General features: G+C 47.9%; 1 protein-coding gene across 1 annotated transcript in view; it reads left to right on the top strand.

The window, feature by feature from the left end:
• The window catches only part of DCDC2C (doublecortin domain containing 2C), a 903,210-nt gene that overhangs the window by 681,909 nt on the left and 199,662 nt on the right, over positions 1-21,639 (top strand). The window contains 1 exon segment of the mRNA XM_086925637.1: positions 17,925-17,986. Within this exon segment, the coding sequence (XP_086781763.1) occupies positions 17,925-17,986 (62 nt within the window).

Below are 21,639 nucleotides of genomic sequence, written 5' to 3'. Positions count from 1 at the left end.
CCATCTCCTTTGCTAAAAAAGATGAAGTTGGCCATGCCTCTGGCTCCTGGGGCGTCTTCAGCCACCCCTACCACCTTTACGCCCAGGAGACCTGGCTCTCAGGCGTCTTCTGCTGCCTCTCGAGGTGTTTCCACGCCTCTTAAAGTTTCGCAGTCGACGGGAGCGTCGACAAGTGCTCCGACGACGAGAACGGCATTTGCGGAATCCTCAACAACGACGCTGACTACAACATCAGCTTTTTCCTCGTCGACGACGGTCTCGTTGACATCATCCACGTCGACGAGTTTCATTTCCTTCTAAGCCAGTTCCGTCGACGATTCCCATCTCCTCGTCGACGAAGAAGAAAGAATCCTCGTCGACAAAAGTCTTGAAGAAATCATCGTCGTCGACGGCAAGTCCGTCGACCAAGATCTCGTCGACGAAGATACCGTCGTCCAAGGACTCGTCGACGAAAACATCGTCGTCCAAAGCCTTGACAGTTGCTTTGTCAACGACCTCGTCTCCAGCTGATCGCCCGTCGACGGTGACCCTGACGACGACGCCGTCGAGGGCTATACCGTCGACGGCTATACCATCTACGATGACTTCTCCAAAGCAATCTTCATCGACGACCAAGTTGGTATCGTCGACGTTAACGACGACGGCACCGTCGACGGTGGCACACTTTCCTTTGCCTCGCTGCTGTTAGTGCCTTTGAAGACTTCAGAATCTTCTCATCGTCGCAATAAGGCTCCATGCCACCAGATCTCTGATCCAGAGCTGCAACCACCTTTTCCAATGTTTGCCACTACCTCTGAGCATGATACTGACTCAGAACAAGAAGGGGAGACGTTTGGAGCAGCACAAAGTCCCTCTGACTTAATAATTAAATGTCAGGACTCGGATTCTAACGAAGATGACGGTGATCAACAGTCTCAATCTGAGGAACAGCTGGTCCAAGTCCCTATGGCTAGCATTCCTTTGACTCTAATCTCAAATCTCCAGCATATGCTGGATGATTACAACTGCCGTTTTCCAGCAACGCCACAGAGTACACCGGCACCATCTCCGGCTCCCGTAGCACTGCCTCCACCATCTCTACCGCCTGTGTTACCACCTACAACTTCGTCTCAGGTTCAGACGTCTATTAGAATCCAGACAACGGTTTATCCGCAGGATGCGGATGATGAGGCGGTCCCAGAGCGTGTGGACGGAGAGGTCCTAGATAATTTGGATAATGACAAAGGCGACCAGGATATGGCGGAATGGGATGATTATCGGGCACAGACGCCCTCGACTCAGCCAGGGAACTCTGGAGATTCACCTCCGGTAGATATCGCCGGTTTCCATCTTTTAATGGATAAAGCAGCTCTGCTTTTCAAATTAGGAAGATCACAACGTGAGGAGGACTGTTTCCTTTATGATTTTAAAGATACACCTTATAAGCAAACCCACACAATTCCTATCATCGATTTTGTGTGGAAGGAAGGAATTAAACTCATGACTGCTCCAAACTCCTTACCTTCTCAGATACAGCGCCTTGAGAAAAAATACAAGGCTCCAACTGGCTCTCTGGCTTGCCTGCTTTCTCACCCCAAGCCGGACTCGGTAGTGACTCAGGCCGCACAGCGTCGAGCCCGGAACCCAGCGGCTCCAATCACAGCCCCTCCAGATAGAGAGGGTCGACGCCTGGATGCTATTGGCCGCAAGTCTTCAACGATGGCTTCCACATCTGTCCCGGCAGCCAATGCCTTAGCCATCTTGGGACGTTATGACAGACAAATGGGGTCAGACATTTCAGATTTGATGGAACTCATACCTGATACTTCCAAGGCTGACGCTCAACAGATTCTTCGCGATGGTCAGAGAACGTCAGAAGAAATGATCGACTGCGCAGTCGATATTGCTAACACAGGTTTTCGTCTGCTTGCAAGTGCGGCTGCACTTCGACAACAGGGTTGGGTAAAATCCACATCCTTCCGGCAGGAAGTCCAATCCAAAATACTGGATATGCCCTATGATGGGGAATCGCTATTCGGATCCCATATCGATGAAGCCCTGGAATCAATTAAGAAAGACACCGATACGGCATAGTCTTTGGGCACGTTACCATTCCGGAAGCAGTCCTTTCGAGGTGCGCGTGGACGCGGCACTTCTTCCAATGTTCGAGGTGGGCAGCAATACCGCTCATGCAATCAGAGCGGCCAACGTTACACGCCCAATCAACAATCTCGTCAGCAGCCCTCCAGGCCCTACAGAGGAAAGTCCTCTTACCGTGGATCCAACGCTAAGCACCAATGACTTTTCTCACCCTCAAAGTGTTGGAGGTCGAATCTCTCTGTTTTATTCTCAGTGGTCCTCGATCACCTCGGACCGCTGGGTTTTGGACATTGTACGACGGGGTCATGCCCTAGAGTTTGTAGAGATTCCTCTTGCACTCCACCTCATGGCCCGCCTCCTCCACATCTCAAGGAGCTTTACCATCAGGTCCATCTTCTTGTGTTAAAAGGTACAGTCGAAGTGGTCCCGAAACATCAAAGAGGAGAGGGGTTTTACTCTCTATTCTTCCTCATACTCAAGAAGACCGGAGATTGGCGACCCATTCTGGATTTGAGGGCTCTCAACCAGTTCCTAAAGTGTCAACCGTTCCGCATGCTTGACGTTAATGGAAATCCTGCGTCTTCTATCCAGCGAGGATTTCATGACCACCATAGACCTTCAAGACGCATACTTTCATGTCCCAATTATTCACCAACATCGCCAGTACTTGCGTTTCAAGGTGGGGCCAATGCATTTTCAGTTCAAGGTTCTTGCCTTCGGACTGCGATCAGCTCCTCGTGTGTTCATGAAGGTACTGGCCCCTGTGGTGGCTCACCTGCGTCTACAAGGCGTTCAAATCTTTCCATATTTGGACGATTGCCTTCTCAAGTCTCAATCCCACCATAGCTATGTCAGGACACTCGCCTGTGCCAGTAGGTGTTTCAGTCTGTGGGGTTGACCATCAACGTCGAAAAGGCACAGTTTGCGCCTTTGCAAACCAGATCCTTCTTGGGAGCGATCCTAGACATGAAGCTCTCAAAAGCGTTCGTCTCGAACGAGCAACGTCAGAAAATCCTTCGTCTGGTCTCCCTCATTCGAAGAGAACAGTCCGTTTCTGTTCGAACATTAAAATCATTCTTGGGAATGGCTTCATCTTGTATCGCACTGATCCCAAATTGCAGGTTGCGCGCCCGTCCCATTCAGGAAGAACTGGACTTACAGCGGCGTCAGATCTCCGGGTCCTTCAACGACCTTGTGGCAGTCACAACCCGCATGAGAAAGAGCTTGCTTTGATGGGCACAACCTACAAACCTGAATATGGGAACGTCCTTTCTTGTTCACGCACCAGATCTTACGCTGACGACGGACGCCTCCCTGGAGGGGTGGGGCGCTCATCTCCAGGGCTTATCCATCAAGGGCAAGTGGACTCCGCCCAAACGCAAGTGGCATATCAACAGGCTGGAGTTGATGGCGATCTTCCTAGAGCTCAAGTCATTCCTACCTGTAGTTCACGGAGAGTCAGTGCTAATCCAAACGGACAATACCACCAGTATGCACTACGTGAACAAACAGGGAGGAACCAACTCTCCCCATCTGTCTCACTTGGCCCAGTCGATCTGGGATTGGGCTCTCCGCCACCAAATCACCTTGACAGCCGTCCACCTTCCGGGTATGTCCAACATGTTGGCGGACTCTCTGAGCAGATCCACTTCCTCAACACACGAATGGGAACTGCACCAGCCGACTCTGGATCTTGTTTTACGCCAGTGGGGTCATCCAGATATAGACCTCTTTGCAACACCGGAGAATCGGAAATGCCTGTCTTATGCAAGTTGGCATCCCCACCCCGGGTCGTGCGGGAATGCCCTTTTGATAGACTGGTGCAATCTATTCGCTTAAGCTTTTCCGCCGATTCCACTAGTACTGTGGGTGCTGTGCAAGATGCGGAGACAGCCCTGCCACATCCTGTTGATTTCACCTCATTGGCCCAGACAGGCATGGTTTTCGGAACTGCTTCTGTTGTCCCAGTGCGAGCCCATTCCTCTGCGTCCTCGTCCAGACCTCCTATCAATGGACAGGGGCCTAGTGTGCCATCCGGACCCGTCCACGCTGCAATTGTGGGCATGGAACTTGAGCACCTTGAATTCACAGATTTGAACTTATCTGAGGAATGCAGAGACATCCTGGCTCAGGCTAGGGCTCGGTCTACCATCAAAACTTATAAACTCAAGTGGAAGAGATTCTGCCATTGGTGTGTTGCAGCCAATGTCCATTCCATCCATTCCACTCCAGAGCAACTTCTTCCATTCTTCTTAAGCCTCGCTCAGCCAGGACTCTCTCATTCTACCCTGAGAGTTTTCTTAGCTGCAATATCTCGTTTCCGACACAATGGCTCTTCTTCCCTCTGTTCGTCAAGAATCATACGTCAATTCTTCAAAGGGCTCTTCCGCAAGTTCCCACCTGTTTGGCACACTCCTCCATCTTGGCACCTCAATGTTGTACTATCCCAACTTATGAAGTCATCATTTGAACCTATCCATAAAACGGATATCAAATTCCTCACCTGGAAGGTTGCGCTACTTTTGGCTTTGACCTCATCTCGTCGCGTGAGCGACCTTCACGCTTTCACTATCAAGCCGCCTTATCTTCAGTTCAGGCCTAATGGAGTAGCGCTCCGCACCAACCCCTCTTTCCTACCTAAAGTACCTACGGACTTTTATTTGAATGAGCCTGTGTTCCTGAAAACTTTCTTTCCGGACCCAAAGTCTCCGGCGGAGCAGCGCTTGCAGTCTTTGGACATCAAACAATGCCTTAAATTTTACATTGCCAGAACTGCCTCCTTCCGCAAGTCCGAGCAGCTGTTCATTGCCTATGGACGACTGCGTAAGGGACATCCAGTTTCAAAGCCAACAATTGCTCGGTGGCTTTCCTCAGCCATTGAATTCCGCCACCAACAAGCTGGTAAACCATTGCAGTCTTCAGTGAGGGCTCATTCTACGAGGGCGATGTCCACCGCCTTGTTTGCTGGTGTGCCTCTTCATCAGATTTGCCGTGCAGCGACATGGCCCAGCAGGCACACTTTCACCAAGCATTACTGTTTGGATGCCATCAATGAAGCGGATACCGCAGTGGGACAGGCAGTGCTTCGCCATCTTTTTCAATAAGGTGAGCCTATATTCCCCCCTCCTTGATGTTTTACTGTGATTGCTATGATGTGTTACATGACTGTATTATTTCTAGTAATATCTTGGTTTTTTCCATATATGTGCCTAGCAATCTCAGTTCTCGGAGGTTACTGCTTTCTATTCTATTCAAGCATTTGAATCTATGAAAGACACCCCTAATACTGGAGAAGAACAATTGTTACTTACCTGTAAACAGGTGGTTCTCCAGAATTGGTGTCTCATAGATTCACATGCGACCCACCCTCCTCCCCTCAGAGGCTCCCTTCTCCTCATACACTCTTGGTTACTTGTGCTACGAAAATGAGAGGGCTTGAGCTTCTGAGGAGAAGGTTCTAAAGGGTGCTAGCGCCTGATTGGCTGTAATTTGGACTAACATAATGACACTGATGTGTTGCAAATAGTTTTTCTCTTTACCATGCATTCCTATGTAGGAATCGTTTTTTGAGGTTTCTATTATGTTTTTCCTCTTCTTTATTATATATTATGTGTACATATATATATTTATATATATTTATATATATATATTTAGCATTATTGCTATTTTATTTACGGTGGGACTCCCACTTTGACGACGGGGAATATTCAAGCATGTAAATCTATGAAAGACACCAATACTGGAGGACCAGCATCCAAGGACCGGTTTCTGGCTATCAGCCTTCATTCAGCCTGGATAGCTTGACTCCAGTGGTGTGGAGAGCCTGGGGCTCACGTCTGAGCATACCCAGCCCACTCGGGGTGAAAATTGCAAAAAACACAGTTGATGGACAAAATGTAGGGACTGGACTGTTCCCATGAGGCACAGGGTCAGAGCTGATTTGCATATAGCCAGTGTCTAACCCAGGGTGGTGTGGAGTGCAAAAAAACGATGGATTTAGGCCCAGATCCTTGTACTGGGGTGAATGTATGACATTGTTCTACATTCTGTCCATCATTAGGCTACCCAGGTTGTGTTCCTAGGGCAGCAGATGGTGTCCTTTTTGAGGCATTAATGGCGATTTTGGAGGTGCCAATAGCGGAGACCCCAGATTAAATTACCACCATGTTCACTGTTATGGCCACACCCCTATTTTGCTAAGTTGATTGCATTATGAAGGCAACATAAAGGTTAGCTGATGAAAACTCAGTAATATGCTGCTGGTCACTAAATTGGCTTCCCTTCCGCTTTAGTCCATTTTTTCCCGGGGGGCGCAGATTGGTGGTAATTCCTCCCATCAGTCCCTCAAGGGGGCAGATAAACTGACAGAATATGGGATTGTGGATCGAGCTTAAGTCCTTGCCCAAGAGGCCACTCCCCTATCAATTTTTAGCGGAATTGCCAGTCGATCACATCCTACTGTGAACGCATGGCACTTTGCAGAAAAAAGAAGGTATTGTTTAAAAGCTGAGTACCTGTTTTCAAACAAAACCTCCTTGTAGCACAATTCCCTGGGAGCGCTGAGAATGGGACATTTTTAAACCCTCTTCCATGCCACAATAAAACCAGAAAGGTTTTTCCTGGGTGCCAGCCTGCCATCCTGCCAGTGACGTGACCACGTCACTGATGCAATTACATCATTGGGGAGTCTCCCGCTCCGCCCACTGGGGATTGTCACAATGTAAGGATACTGGAGCAGCACACAGCAGCTGCTGCTTTGTGGTGGGGCTAAAGATTGGACGTCCACCTTATGGATCGGATGCCAGGAAGTAAAATAAACCCCAAACCAAAAACAATCTCAAATGGATAGTAGGCACATGCAGATGTACATTCCTGCATGCTCTTTTGGTAAGGTCAGTTCTGCGAAGTAGCTGCACTCTTCTCTCTTCAATACAAACATTCCCTCTTTGTGTCACAAGAATCAGAGTCACATAAAAGCATCATCCAGAGGTGGGGCGTTGTTTCACCTGGATACTTGAGGTTTTATAAGTTCCCTCCCATTAATCTGCGGTAAAACAAAAGAGCCTCTAATCAGTTTTGTTGTTGGGGGTGGGCAATATGGCCTGGTACTGCCTAAGTCCCCTTTTACAGTAGAAACCCCCAGTATGCCCTTGGTTGGATGGGTGCTCCTTGCCTTCCCCAAGGCAAGCATTTCAAACCACACTGTTTTGGATTAAGGGGATTGATCCACTGGCCGTATTTATTACATATAAAAACATTGATTATTATTTTACATTTTGTACACTTTACGCAGAAAGTCCAGATACATTGATAGATACATGATGTAACTTGTCTAACCTTAACATGCTCTAATACAACTCCGTTCCTAACGTAATCTAACAATGTATATACTTTACTTTCTGCATGTCCCCTCTAGAGCCTACGGCAAGTTCAATGATGAGCAGCCCTAGATCCCGTTAAACAATACTACTCCACCGGAGCAAGCTTGCTTAGATGGCACAGCTTATCGGACGGATACTTTCCTCCGGGTCCCCCCTATGCCCTGAGCCTTAAACTCCATAACGGGGGCAGCAGTTCAACATACCTGCGCCCTGATGCGCATGCATGTGTGAGGGTGGCCACAGGCCTACTGGAAGGAGTGACTCCCCTGGCCCCGCACCCCATCAGCCTACTAACTGGCTGTCACTGCCCCTAGAGTTGCATAGTCCTGGCCGCTAAGGGCCGAAGACTATGCTTACCACTCATGAACTTACCGCTGACCAAGGACACACTACTAAAATATGACAAATTCTTGCAACAAAGACCTAATAATATGCATGCCATGCTAAATTACCACAACATTTTAAAGACACGTTTCTTACATATTACCATGTTATTGTACTACATCTTTATTACACATTACACAACACATTTCCATAAAATTACCTGTAACTGAAAAGCATCATATAATTACACTTGTATTTCAAATTGACCAAACTCATCACAATTTACTTTGTCTCCAAAAACCACTAATACTGTAATGCACGTTCCAAACAGCCTGCCCTAGGGGATGAAGGGTCAGGAAACAAATGAAGGGCCGCTGGTGGCCCGGGTGCCGTTCGCGGTGCATCGAGAGGAACAAGAGACTGTTCCTGCTCCTGCTGCCCCCGTTGCCCCCGTTTAAAGGGGGGGTATAGGGCAAGCTGGTCTAAACCTGCCTACCCCAACGTTCGTTGTTTGTGTGAATCGGAAGAACTAAAGTGCTTCCCGTTCACAAAAAGAACTGATCTCCCGGATGTACCCATATCCTATTGACTTCAGTATCGGGGTCCTCAACCGTTTATCAAACTTTTGTTGATCCTCTTTACTGAGCCCGCACTGACTCACCCCCACTCCATTGGAACCTTGGGATCATGTGAGACCAGACAATTACAGCCTCGGGGCACTTCTTTGTCAACCACCACACCTCACTGAGCAGCTCCTCTACTAGCACCATTCGTCCCAGGCGAGCCAAGTCGTTACCCCCTAAGTGCAGGATCCAGATTGCTGGTGGTCCCTTACTTTCTTTTAAAGCGCAGTTCACCAGGTCCCTAAATTGCCCTATGCACATTCCACCCTGCCCATGAAACACAATTTTTGCTCCCAACTTACGCACCCAGACCTCGTGGGCCCCTGAAAAGAAAGTTTTTAAACAACAGACATATGAGTGGCCAATGACCCAGATTTCCTGCTGTTCCAGGGCCCAAGAGTGAACTTGGGCCATAACCTGAGCCGTTTGTTCCTGGACCGTTAATCGCCGTTCTTCTGAGTGATAAGGTGACGTCTTCCTATCGTGAAGGTGGACTGAGGCAGACTTTCCCCCAGAGTCACAGAATGAAGAAACTGCAAGCAAACATGAAATAGAGCAATCGTCAGTGCACCGCCCTACTGACAGGCTAAAACATACACTACTACATATATCACTATGTAACCGAGTATAACCGCGAGCTACCCTCTTAGTCACAGAAAGAAGAAATTGCAATAAACCTGAAACGGAACCCAAAAAGGTGGGGTGGGGCACAAGCATGTGTAGCCGCTCGTGGCGCTTGTAGCAGTTAGAGTACCACCTGCCTATCCCCTTGATGTGCTCCTCCCTAATACCCATGGCCACTGCCGTCGTGGCCGCCCCAATTCTAAAATAGTGGGTCCCAAAGTTAGCTGAATCTAAGCCAGCGACTTGCATGGCCAAAGATAGTGAGGGGTGACCCATCCTTATGTACCAGAAGTGGCCCTGCTGTGACCGACATCCGCTGTGCCATAAATGTCTCCAGACTGGTAACGGGGCAACATACATTACCCCTAGCCCTGTGAAGCATTATGCTCTCACCACTTCCTCCCTGATCAGTCTTGGACCTGTGCACGGAGATCAACAGGAAGTCACCGTTTATTTTAACATGTTCCACCTGTAAGCCCCCCTGCCAGTCCTTTTGTTCCTTGGTACCAATTCTACTACCCTGAAAGCACCATAAAATTCTAGGCAGAATGCCGCTTGAAACAGAGTAACCTCCCCTGGTGAGCTACAAACCTGCTGCAAGCCTACCAACAACTTAGCTAATGTGTCCAACCATATGGGTCTCCTTCCGTCAGGCTGCGCCCCTTGCAAGTGTTGCCAGCCCTTTAAAGCCTGGCACACTGTAAAACTCCTTGTTGGTTCACCATCTCTTTTTGCTTTAGCAAAAAAGAGATAACCGTAACGTGCCGCCTAGTCCCCGCACTGCGCCCCCTTTATCCCTCAAAAAACCAAGATAAGCGACCACTGAACCTGAGTCGTGCCATTTTTGCTCCCAACTGTCTCCTAAGAACTGACAAAAACCAAAACGCCCCTTCATACGCTCTTCTGGTCCTCCTGGTCTCCCTCGTGGCAGCTAGGCTAGCTGCCACTAGGTCCGATAACTGGGGGCACCAAGCTGCCAAAGTAGTTATGCGAAAGGTGTTTGGTGTCCCGCTGCCTCTGGGTGGTGTGACCTGAATGCCTGAATTTTAAAACGAGACAATGCATCAGCAGCATGATTTAATATACCCGGCACGTGTTTGGCTCTAAAAAGTAAATTCAATCTCATACACCTCAACACAATCTCTTTTAACACTTTGCTGTTTGATTATTAATGCAATCCACCACGGCCATGTTATTTGTCCAGAATATCACAGACCAGTCTCTCAATTGTTTGGGCCAAACAGCCAGTGCTACCAGTATGGTGAAGAGCTCAAGTAAGCTTATGTTACACGTGAGCCCAGAGTCTCTCCACCACCCCGGCCAACACTGTGCGACCAATTTGGACCCCAAAATGGCACCGAAACCCTTGCTACCTGCTGCATCGGTTATCAGTCCCAACTTGGGACTAGACCTGGGCGGGCTAGGCCACACAACCCTACCATTAAAATCATGCAGAAATGCCTTCCAAATGAGCATGTCTGGCTTGACCTCGCTGGATAGTCTAATGTGATGGTGCTTCTCTCTGAGCCTTGGACATAGCCTGCACAATGGTGCAGGAAAATGGGCTTGCCATCAGGATTATGCGCAGTGCAAAATTCAACTGACCCACTACTTGCTGTAACTGATGCAGTCACTTTTTCTTTAGTTAAGCAGTGCTGTAAAGCTGCCCTAAAATCATTTACTTTTTCCGCTGGCAACCTAGACACCCCTTGGGCAGAATCCAACTCAATCCCCAGGAATTCTATCTTTGTGAGAGGGCCCACTGTCTTACCGGGTGCCAATGGCACACCAAACTTCTGCATGAGGGCGCAGAACTTTGTTAATGCTGTTCTGCACTCCACTGATCTTGATGCCCCCAAGAAGAGAAAGTCATTGAGGTAATGTAACACCCATTGGAGACCTGTGTCCAGCCTGAAAACCCACTCCAAAAAGGAGCTAAACTTCTCAAAATAGGCACCAGATGCTGAATAACCCATTGACATACATTTGTCCACATAGCACGCTCCCTGAAATTGGAAACCCAGAAAATGAAAGTCCTGAGGTTGCACTGGCAACAATCGGAAAGCTGACTCAATGTCGCACTTCGCTAACAATGCTCCCTGAACCAGATGTTTCAGCATGTCAACTGCTTGGTCAAAAGATGCATATTTCACACTACATCGCTTCATTCACAGAATTCCCCCTTGGTGCTGAAAGATTATGTATTAAGCGGAATTCACCCTGTACCTTTTTGGGAACCACTCCCAGTGGTGACCAAACAAGATCTTCCATTGGGACATCTTCAAATGGGCCTGCTACCCTACCCAGTCTTACTTCCATCTCAATTTTTGCTGCTGCTATATTACCATTGGCCCGGACGGAAAGTTGATTCCTGCAATGTGCCACCCCCTTGTAACTCTGCACTGGGATCCTGAAACCTGACAGAAACCCTTCCCTGATCGTTTGTGTAGCTTTTGGGCAGTTATAAATGTTTAACCAAGGGATCATGGCGCTGATCTTTATGGGGGATCTGGTCATTTCAAGTGATATTCCCTCAATTCTGCATTCTGTCCCCTTTCTCCCTGGACTTCTTGAAGCACTTAGCCTCGGGGTGTGATGCGTTACCACAGAAGCCGCAGTTATGCTTGGACGGACACGTGCCAGGGTCTCTATACAGGTCTGCCTATTGAAATCAAAACACAGGCCTCTTTTCCCTGCGCTCCCTATCCTCCCTGAGGTGCCCCCCCGCATTTCCGGAGGGGCCTGCGCGAAAGGGCTGAAACCTAACATTGTCCGGCACCTGCCCCCAGAAGCTATCAGATTGGCCCTGCACCAAGTGTCTAAAATGAATAAACAAGCATCTGATTCCATCTTAAAGTTTTATCCTGCGCCTTTGCCCTTCTAAATTCCTTATCGTACTCCTTCCACCCGTCACCCACCTGAGAGGCCTGAGCTACCGTTATCCTGTTCTGGTAACACGCCATGTCTGACCCCACGTCTGGGAAACGTTCTAGCATGATTGCCGTGTAAATGGTAAAACCCTGCACCCAATTAGCCAGGTTTTCTTCCGCTCTGTATTTCAAGGCCACATTCGCCCACTCCCTGGGGAGCATCCACTCCTTCTTTTTTCTTAGCCTCCTCCCTTTCTGCCTCGTATGCAAACAGTGAATTGTTTTTAACATATGCCCCCTTCCATATTTTTTCCTTTGTTTCTTGCGACAAATGCCGCCCCAACTGTTCAGATGAACCCAGTTCCCCCACACCTAGCGGTGGCAGTGTTTTGTTATACCTGCTGCTGCTGCTGTGTCAGCCGCCTTCTGTGCTTCTGGAACCTCTGCTGTGCATACAGCCACTGGACCTCCACCACCAATTACTGGCATTGCGCCCACAGGCTTTGCTCTTCTTGCCAGTACTGCTGGGGTTGACCCTCCCGCTGGTACTGCCGGCTCCCCATTTGACTTTGCCTTCCACCTCGGAGGCATTATTTGTCTTGCCTTCTCAATGGCATCGTCCCCGCTGCCAGATGCCCCTTCTGCTGTGGACCATTTCCCCACTGTCTCAAGCCATGGCAATACCGCTGCCATGTTGGCCAAGATTTCTTGCTGGACCGGCGTAGCCACCCCTGTACCTTCCACTGGAGGGACCGCTGGAGCCTGTGGCTGGTCTCCTGATGGTAATTCAATTAATCAGGTAGGGGCTTCCTCGTTGCCCAGCAGGCCTGGCGTGGGAACGGCAGGCTGGGGTATAACCTCCTATGGGGCTGTTCCCATGACACCCCTTGACCTGTTACCACCCGTCTTGGACTAACGTATTTTAGCCACAAGCGGGGAGTATGCTCTAGGAGGTACTATAGGACGCCTGGGCCTCCTTTCACCCTCAGGACCATCAAACATCTCCTGCAATCGTGTCAAAGCCTGCCCCATAACCTGCACTTGTTGCATCAGGGCCTCCAACATAACATCTGTGCGGGACCTTTTCTCATTACGTCTCAACTTAGGGGCCATTACGTCTAACTATGACCCCTGGGGATGGCACAAATACACCTGTGCCCACCAGTCTGTGACACTTCCAGAATCCTTACCTGACAGTAGTAGCAGCCACCAGCCGACCACAGCACCCACGCAACCAGAGCAACGCCCACCAGCTAGTCCAGTGGGTCAAGTGAGGAACTCCAACCCACGTGACTCCCAGAAGCGATGAAAGTGCAGGTCTGCTGGTGCTGCCGTCAAAGAACAATCCCCATGGACAGTGTTGCCGTGATGATCAACCCAATTGGTCGTCCGCTAATGGCGAATGAGACCTGTCAAGGCCGTACTCCCACGAGATGCGCTTGAAAAATAAAAAAGAAACAAATGACCAGTACCGGGCCACACTGATACCCGTTCTGATGCAGTGCCTGTAAGCACCCTAGCGTGTTCAAGGACAAGCGCCCTATGACGCCACTTAATGCCTTTTTACCATTGTGTGCAAATATTTAAATTGAAATACACATTAACAGCTTCAGGCTAAAAATTACGCCCACGGCTGCTTCCTGCCACTGCACCCAGGCTGTTGAATAAATAAACACAGGCAGACCAAAAATGCCCTCAAAAAACCTCCCATTTTTGGTGCTCCCTCGCACCGGTAAACAGCTGGCATGCATACAACTGAGGCGCGCTCCGCCTGCTCCACATGTTCACCTCACACGCTGTCCGTGCTTCAAACAAAAAATTCCCTCTGTGCCTCCCCGCTCACCACCTGAGCTAGCTGCCGCCACTCGAAACCCCAGCAGATAGCTCAGACCACTAAACAAAACTTGAGGCACGGAATGCAGCCGGCGTGCGTATACTTAACAAAGTTCCGCTCCAAGCACTGCCCCTGATCATCCTCCTGTCCGGTCTCCTCGAACCCCCCAAGGCTTCACTGTAAGAAAGGCGCCAAAATATAGCCAAGAGAGAACACCTCTCGAACAGCAGGGCAAGACAGCACCATGAACTTCCTGCAAAACTCCGCCGCAATTCTCCCTGATCAAGGCTGCCGAAGGACTTCTGCACGTCCTGAGCGCTGCAAAATCTCTGCGATCACAAACACCACCAGCCTGTAGGGGAATAAAAGAAACAAATGAAGGGGGCCCTGATGGCCTGGGTGCTGTTCTCGGTTCAGCGAGAGGAACAAGAGACTGTTCCTGCTCCCGCTAACCCCTTTTAAAGGGGGGGCATAGGGGAGGCCGGTCTAAACCTGACTACCCCAACGTTCGTAGTTCGTGTGAACCGGAAGTACTAAAGTGCTTACGGTTCACTGCCTTGGCGATGCCCTCATTGGATGTTCGTTAGGGGGTGGGGAGTGCCGAGTCATCAGATGACGCGCAAAACCCTACTCCCCAAACACCCCCCGGGAACCGGTGCAACTGCCATAGCGGCGCTGCGAGCTAGGTAGCGCTCGCTTTGCCCAGGCCTGCTCTTTCAAACCCCTCTGGCCTGATCAGAAGCCTGAGCGGGGAAGGGGGGACAGGGGAAGGTAGCAGTTGTAATAGAAAAGAAGTGCAAGTTAAAAGAAAATACGTTCTGGTACTCAAGCACACAGCTAGGAAATCGGCATTTAATCTTGCAGAATGAAAACACAAGATTTCTACAAGGCAAGATCTGAGTGATGATTGGTGGAAGATTTTAAGTCCATCGTGGTCGCTCCTGGATATTTGGGCAGGAGCGGCGGTTCCAATTGAATCCTCCGCATGCTATTGTAACACAGGCATTGCACAGCAACCAAGTTGGATCAGTTAACAGGATAATAGGGATGGCGGGATGAGGTGCCCACCAATGTATGACTTTGTCAAGTTGTGAGTTTGGCATATCCTCCTTGAGCTGTCCCATCCTACCTATGTGAGCTCTTTCTGCTGCCACCGACTCACAAGATCAGGCTAAAAGGCAGTGATTGAGCAATAAAAACAATTAAATAGTAGTTGTTTGTTGTAGAGCCATGGATGGACACAGGTTATTTATTAAAAGTATGGTAAAGAAGCAGTGCTCTAAAGGAGGAACAAACACATGAGCACAAAATAAATCCATCAAATAATATGCATGTAAAACAGATTGACAACAAAGCCTATCAATGGTAAGCAGCGGGCTGAACGAAAACTCACTGTAAGTATTGGTATTGTCCACAAAAGATCTTCAACAACAGTTGGTTGGACCTAAAAAGAAATACATAAAAGGTTATGTATCAGGAAATAAGTGATCAGAATTAAAATGAGCAGTTACCTCTGCTTTCTTCAAACTATGCGCGTGATTTTGTTTTCTGTTATTTCTTTCAATCCTTCCTTCCTCTGTCTTTCTGTATTGCTTTTTTGCATCTTCATTTGCCAATAGTTACCCTTTTTTTGTTCATTATCGATAAATGCTTATTATGGAGTAGAAACATAGTTGTAAGATTTGTGTCCCACCACATTTGATTATGTAACATGATGGTTTTTTAGGTCTCGCCCTGGAATTCGCATCCGAAGGATGCGTCCAGGGTCGGAGACTTATAGCTATCGGACACGGGGGAATGGAGGACAAGAAACTGTCACGAGCTTTGAAGGCAGATTTGGGTGCCGAACGCGCACGTTCCGTCCTGCGCCGCGCCGTGCACTTCCCTCCCATACTCCCAGCAAGTCAGCCTAATGCGCATGCATGCACACGCACACGCACTTACACAGGCACGCAGGCACCCAGACAGGCAACCCCCCCCCCCCCCCCCGTCACACACACACACAGACTCCAAGACACATACACAGCCCGCCGCCGCGCGCGCACACACATGCCCCCCGCCCTCGCAGCCCACACACATGCCCCCCGCCCTCGCAGCCCAGCAACAAGGCGAAGCCCGACTCACCGGCTTCCTTGGTGCAGCGTCTCTCACCGGCAGCAGGACTCTTCCTCCCTTCTTCGGCACCAGGGCGCAGGGTAGGCTCCTGCCTGCTCCGGTGCTCCAAACAATCGCAGCTCTTCCGTGGGAGGCGGGGTAGGCTCCCGCCCTCCTACTTCCTGTTTCCGGTTGTCCCGCCCGGCCTGCCTGACTTCCTGGTCGCAGGCCGGCGGCGGACTGCAGCACGCACCGTGTTCAGACAGGCACACTTTCTTTTTTAACTTCAGGCATAAGCATGTAACAAATAAATAAAACATACTACTGCACCAGTTTCCCTGATCTAGATCTAGTGCCTTTAACGATTCTTAGTTGGCTTAGGCTATTCGAGCACTATCACACATACAGTTTTTGAAGTAATTGTAGTGACTTAGTGGGTTTGCTTGTTTTGCCTGCTTTCGTGATTTATCTTTACAATAGAGAGCGCTTTGCAGCTGGTTCCGTTTCTTCTCAAGGACCTTAATGTTTTATGTAGCGTGCTGCAGAGTTTATTGGAGCAAGCATGACTTGATTAAAGACCAGACCGTGCACATCCTGTACAGTCTGAAAGCGTAGGGGAATGATTTTGTGCCAGCCTGATCAAGTTTGATTTTGTCCAGCCAGAACATTTACTTGTTTACTTTGCTGCATCCACTCTCCTTTGTATACATTTTGGCCTAGACTTTGAGCTGCTACTTGTAAAACACTTATCAATTTTGTCTCGGTTGCAGTTTTAATTTTCAGCGCAAGAGCCTTAACTGCCAGCTGGTTTATGGAAACAAAGATGTGAATGCCAGCTACTTGTTTATGCTCGAGTCTGAGGGAGTGCTGGGGGAGTGGAGCAGTCTTCATTACATTTGTCTGTGTGGGTTGCACTTTGAGCCTGTTCCCAGCACCTTAAGGAAGATCAATATTTGATTCTAGTGTGTATTGCAAGGCTGTTTTAATCACAGGCGTAGTCTATGTTACCGTTAACAGTATTTAAGGAATCTTGGAAAGATCTGTGGAGTCTGTCCCTTCACTCTAGATTTGTAGTGTTCTGAAATGCTGACATATCTAGCCCTGGAAACTACAGTTGGCCCAAAAATACAGGCCCCATCCTTCAGCCGAAGCCCTAAAGGCCTGGATTTTGGAAACCAGCGTCTAAACGTGGCTGCCATATGCTTACAATAATATTTGTTTTTTTCTTGTATAACCTTAATACAACAGTACTGGCACCTCCTAGCATGGAGTTGTACTTGCAACTGGTATAGGACCTCTTTTTAGGTCTCGCCCTGGAATTCGCATCCGAAGGATGCGTCCAGGGTCGGAGACTTATAGTTATCGGACACGGGGGAATGAGGACAAGAATCTGTCACGAGCTTTTAAAGGCAGATTTGGGTGCACGAACACGCATGTTCCGTCCTGCGCCGTGTACTTCCCTCCCATACTCCCAGCAAGTCAGCCTAACGCGCATGCATGCACACACACGCGCACACGCACTTACACTTACACAGACACGCAGGCACCCAGACAGGCAACCCCCCCCCAGTCACACACACACACACACACACATACACACAGACTTCAGACTTAGACATGCAGGGCTTTATGCAGATAAACTGCCCGAGGCCCTCCTTCAGTTTTCAGACCCCCCCCCCACCCCATCCGTTTGCAAATCGAATGTACATATAAAAATTATTTGGACACATCATTAAAATGTTTAACTTTTCTACAAGAAATATTGTATATGTACTTTTTTATGCAAAGAAAATTTAAATACTGCATAAATGACTTTTCTACAACACATATTTTGTATGTACCTTTTTATGCAAAGAAAATTAAAATAGCTCATAAATAAAAACATTGCCATTTACAGTACTAATAGCTCAAACTTAAATAATGCGAGACCTATTGCATTGCAAATGCTTGGTCTTTGAGCAAGCTAAAATATGGACTGTGCTTTGATCCTTGTGACTTTGACCTTGAATTTATACTATAAATCGATAGCAAAATAAAATTAATGGGTGGGTATTTGATGGGTAAAAGTATTTATTTTCTTTTTTTTACTTTATAGCAAATTAACAAATACACAAGGAGACAGGAAGAAAAATGAAAAAGTAAGTGTTTTCTAACAAAGTTATACCACAATTGGCAAACAATAAAATGTGTTATAACTGACATGATCTCTTTTGATGTATCCTTAAACTAGAATATGGTGTTAAAAACGTTATTGAATAGTAGCAACTATTTTTATTGTATGTTTAATATGAAAGATTCCAAACAACAAATAACTGCTGTACCAAATTAGGTTTGTAAAGTAGGAAAGTCAAAATATATTAGCAATTCAATTTGTATTTTCAAATCTTCTTTTTATAGTACACATAAGTTCACATGTGCAGGGAAGAACATCTTGGCAGTGGGTGCATAAACTGTGTGCACATCACATACATACAGCTTTTGCCTCTAACACAAGAACATTGGGGATAACGGGATTGGTGCGATCCTCAGTAGCGGTCCCACTGTCGGGTTCAGTTGATAATCTGAAAGATATTTTTTAAAAAACAGCAGTAGTGCAAGTTGTGGACAGTTACAGGCAATGCATTTGAAGGAAAGTTTGACCCTGGAAGCCAAGCATAACAAGCCTGTCTACTCAAAACACGAAGTCACACTAGACTCATTGTGCACTGATATTTGTGGAACAGTTTTATTTATTGGAGTCTGCAATTTCAATGACACATCTTTCTGCCTACAACTAATGGCAGGCAGCGTAATCAGCTTAGGAAAGATAGTACAAACAGTCGACGTTTCGACCCTCTGATAATGCAGGAAAAGTTAACCTTGCTGCGGGGTCTTCATCAGGACCAGGGGGAGGGGCAGGGAACCACAGGGTAAGGAGTCCTCCGTGTGGTCTATGATTAATTAGGGCAACGACGGTAGTAAAGCTGCACCGATAGCTGCGTCATGCACTCAGTAGGTGCTCGGTACATTAAGACATCGTGGGGAATTGATCCAAAGTTCGTTAGGTTAGATTTAATCAGGGAGCTCCGTACGAGGGCAGCCCTGATGAAGACCCCGCAGCAAGGTTAACTTTTCCTGCATTATCAGAGGGTCGAAACGTCGACTGTTTTTCCGATTGCGGCAACCTCACGCCAATATTTTGTATATACACTGTACCTTGTGTTGTATGCCTTTCTAAAAATAATGACGCCATTTCTCATGGCAGCTGTTGCTATACCAATTATAGCATGAAAAGTTCATTAAAAGATTGATTTAACTGTCACACAATCTCACCACTTCCCTTACCTCTCCACTAGCACTTCCCTTCTCCCCCCTGGGGCACTGTATGACCACCAATACTGTTGATTGTTTGCTACGTGTATTCATAACACTGGATCCCACAGTGAATAAAACTTTGCGGATCAAAATAATTGTTTTTGATTAATTCATTGAATTGTATTATTTGTTCCTTGTTCACACTGGGACCCCTTCCTCCTAGTACCTACTGAACCCAGGTCCCAGTGACTACAATTGGGTAACCCCCTTATTTATAACCATCTTATTCCAAATCAGCGAGAGTTGTAAACAAATACAGCCAGTGAACACGATCAAACACTTTCTCTGCATCGATGGAGATGAAAGTGGCCTCTCACCGGGACCTCTGGATAAAGTCCTTGAGATTCAAGAGGTGTTTAGTGTTGTCCCCGCATTGGCGGGTCGGGATTAAGCCCGATTGGTCAGGATCTATCAGTCCCACCATAATGAGATTCAGCCATGCAGCTAATATCCTTTCAAATAACATAGCATCCATGTTAAGTAAGGAAATTGGCTTATAGGCCCCACAGTTCTTGGGGTCTTTCTGCGACTTAGGTATCACCAACATGGAGGCTTCCAACAAGGTGTCAGTAAGAGAGCCTGGTATCAAGGAGTTAAACATTCGGGTCAGGAGGGGGACTAGTTCTTGACTAAGTGTCTTCAATAATAAGGGTTGAAAGCTGACCGGGCCCGGGGCCTTTGAAGATTTAAGATGGGGTATAGCCGTGATGACCTCGTCGAGACGTATGGGCTGATTCAAGTCAGCCGTGATATCTGGGGGAGGCCTGTCAGTGGAATATTTTCTAGATATGCCGCAGCATTTCCAGCTGGCGCATCAAGGCCGGTGTATAGGTCTCAGTTGAATTTTTTAAAGGCTTCAGGTATCTGCGAGTCGGAATAAACTTCAGTTCCTTTGCTAGTGCGGACTGGACCAACTTCTCCTGCCAGCGTCTTGCTTCGTAGTCAATGGGCCAGCATTCGACTGCTTCAGTCTCCGCTTATGTAAAATTTGTGCTTAAGCCTTACGAGGGCGTATTCTGCCTATTCCCAATCAAGGTGCTTTAAGATCTGTGCTTCCCCACTCTATGCACACGATCAACTGTATTGACAATTCTTCTGAGGTGCTTCGGATCTAATGGAAAAATGTGGAGACGGGCCTCCGGAGGTCTGTCCCCTCTGCCTGCGCAGGCACCCCCGGATTCAAACATTATTTCTGCGGGAGCGATTTTCCAGATCCTCGTTGTGTGCCTGGAGAAGATCCAGGTGTTGCTCTTTGTGACGGAGGACTTCCTGTTGGAGCCATTGTATCTCCTCCTCCCTGGACGTTTCTCAGTCCTCCAATGCGACTACTTTGTCTCCGACTGCCTCCATGTCCCGACGGACCTCTCTTAGGTCCGCTGGCAATTCCGTCTTCATCACTTGGAGATCTCTGCAGCAGTCTTCGTCTGGAATCTTGTGCTCGGGGGGTGGGGGTGTGGGGGGGGGGAGGTTGATATCCCCAGAACACCAGGCCCACAGCTCCGTCACTGCACAGGCCAGCAGGGCCCTGCACGGCACGGTCCAGCTGTTGGGGTGATAACTCCGGCTGTCGGTCTGACACTTGGTCGGCCCTTGTTGCCTGGGCAGTAGGCTAACCCAGCAGGAACACTGAAAAGGGGGATGGGAGGCTGTAAGATACTGCTATAGTGGCGGTGACACGGAGAGTCTGAAAGGAGTGTCTTGACTGTCTGCCATCTTGGACATGTCCCACCGATTACCATGTTTAGGAGAGAGAGCAAGAGCACTTTCGCACTGGTTAGCAGTGTTGAAGTGTACAGAGTTCTGAAGCCAGGAAAAACGTGGTAAGAAAATTGGAGGGGGGCAGGCAAAAAGTTGGGCGAAGAACGCCCTAAGGCTGTCAGGTCTAACAGGGTTGCACTAAAAAAACAACCAATGGTATAATTATTCATCTAGAATTTTAACAACTTCGAACAGACAAAAAGATATTTGTAATTTAAAAATTAAAATTGTTCCTGAGTTGGTCTCACCAGCCGTGTAGCCTGCTTCCCCGCAGTAATCATTAGTCAACAAATTAGCAGTTTTACATTTCTAAAATGTTAAAAATTAAATAGCGTATTGCCAGAGAATTTTCACCTGCTACTACTTACCCTGTCCTTTATTCTAGACAGGATTCTCTCTTTCATTGGTTAGAATTTGCGTTGCTTGTTTAGTCTACCCACAACTGTAGGAACACTACATATACTTTTTATCTAGTGTCTTTACTACAATGTGCTCTTGCTAATCCTCCACTCAGTATTTTTCAGTCTGTTTCTCACTGTGGGCACAGCCTCCATGGTTTTTATAAAGGGCACTGTGAGCCAAAGCAGGGCTGGGACTCTTTTACCAAATTTAACTTTTACATTATCCCTCCTTTGACGGTCAATGCTCAAATGATTGAATCCTGTGTGCAAAGAAGCTTTGCTGTTTCTTTGAATCAC

This window comes from Lissotriton vulgaris, chromosome 6, assembly GCF_964263255.1.
Source record: "Lissotriton vulgaris chromosome 6, aLisVul1.2, whole genome shotgun sequence".
Classification (NCBI taxonomy): Eukaryota; Metazoa; Chordata; class Amphibia; order Caudata; family Salamandridae; genus Lissotriton; species Lissotriton vulgaris.
Note: the sequence above shows the minus strand (reverse complement) of the source record. Positions and strands in the feature narration are given on the sequence as shown.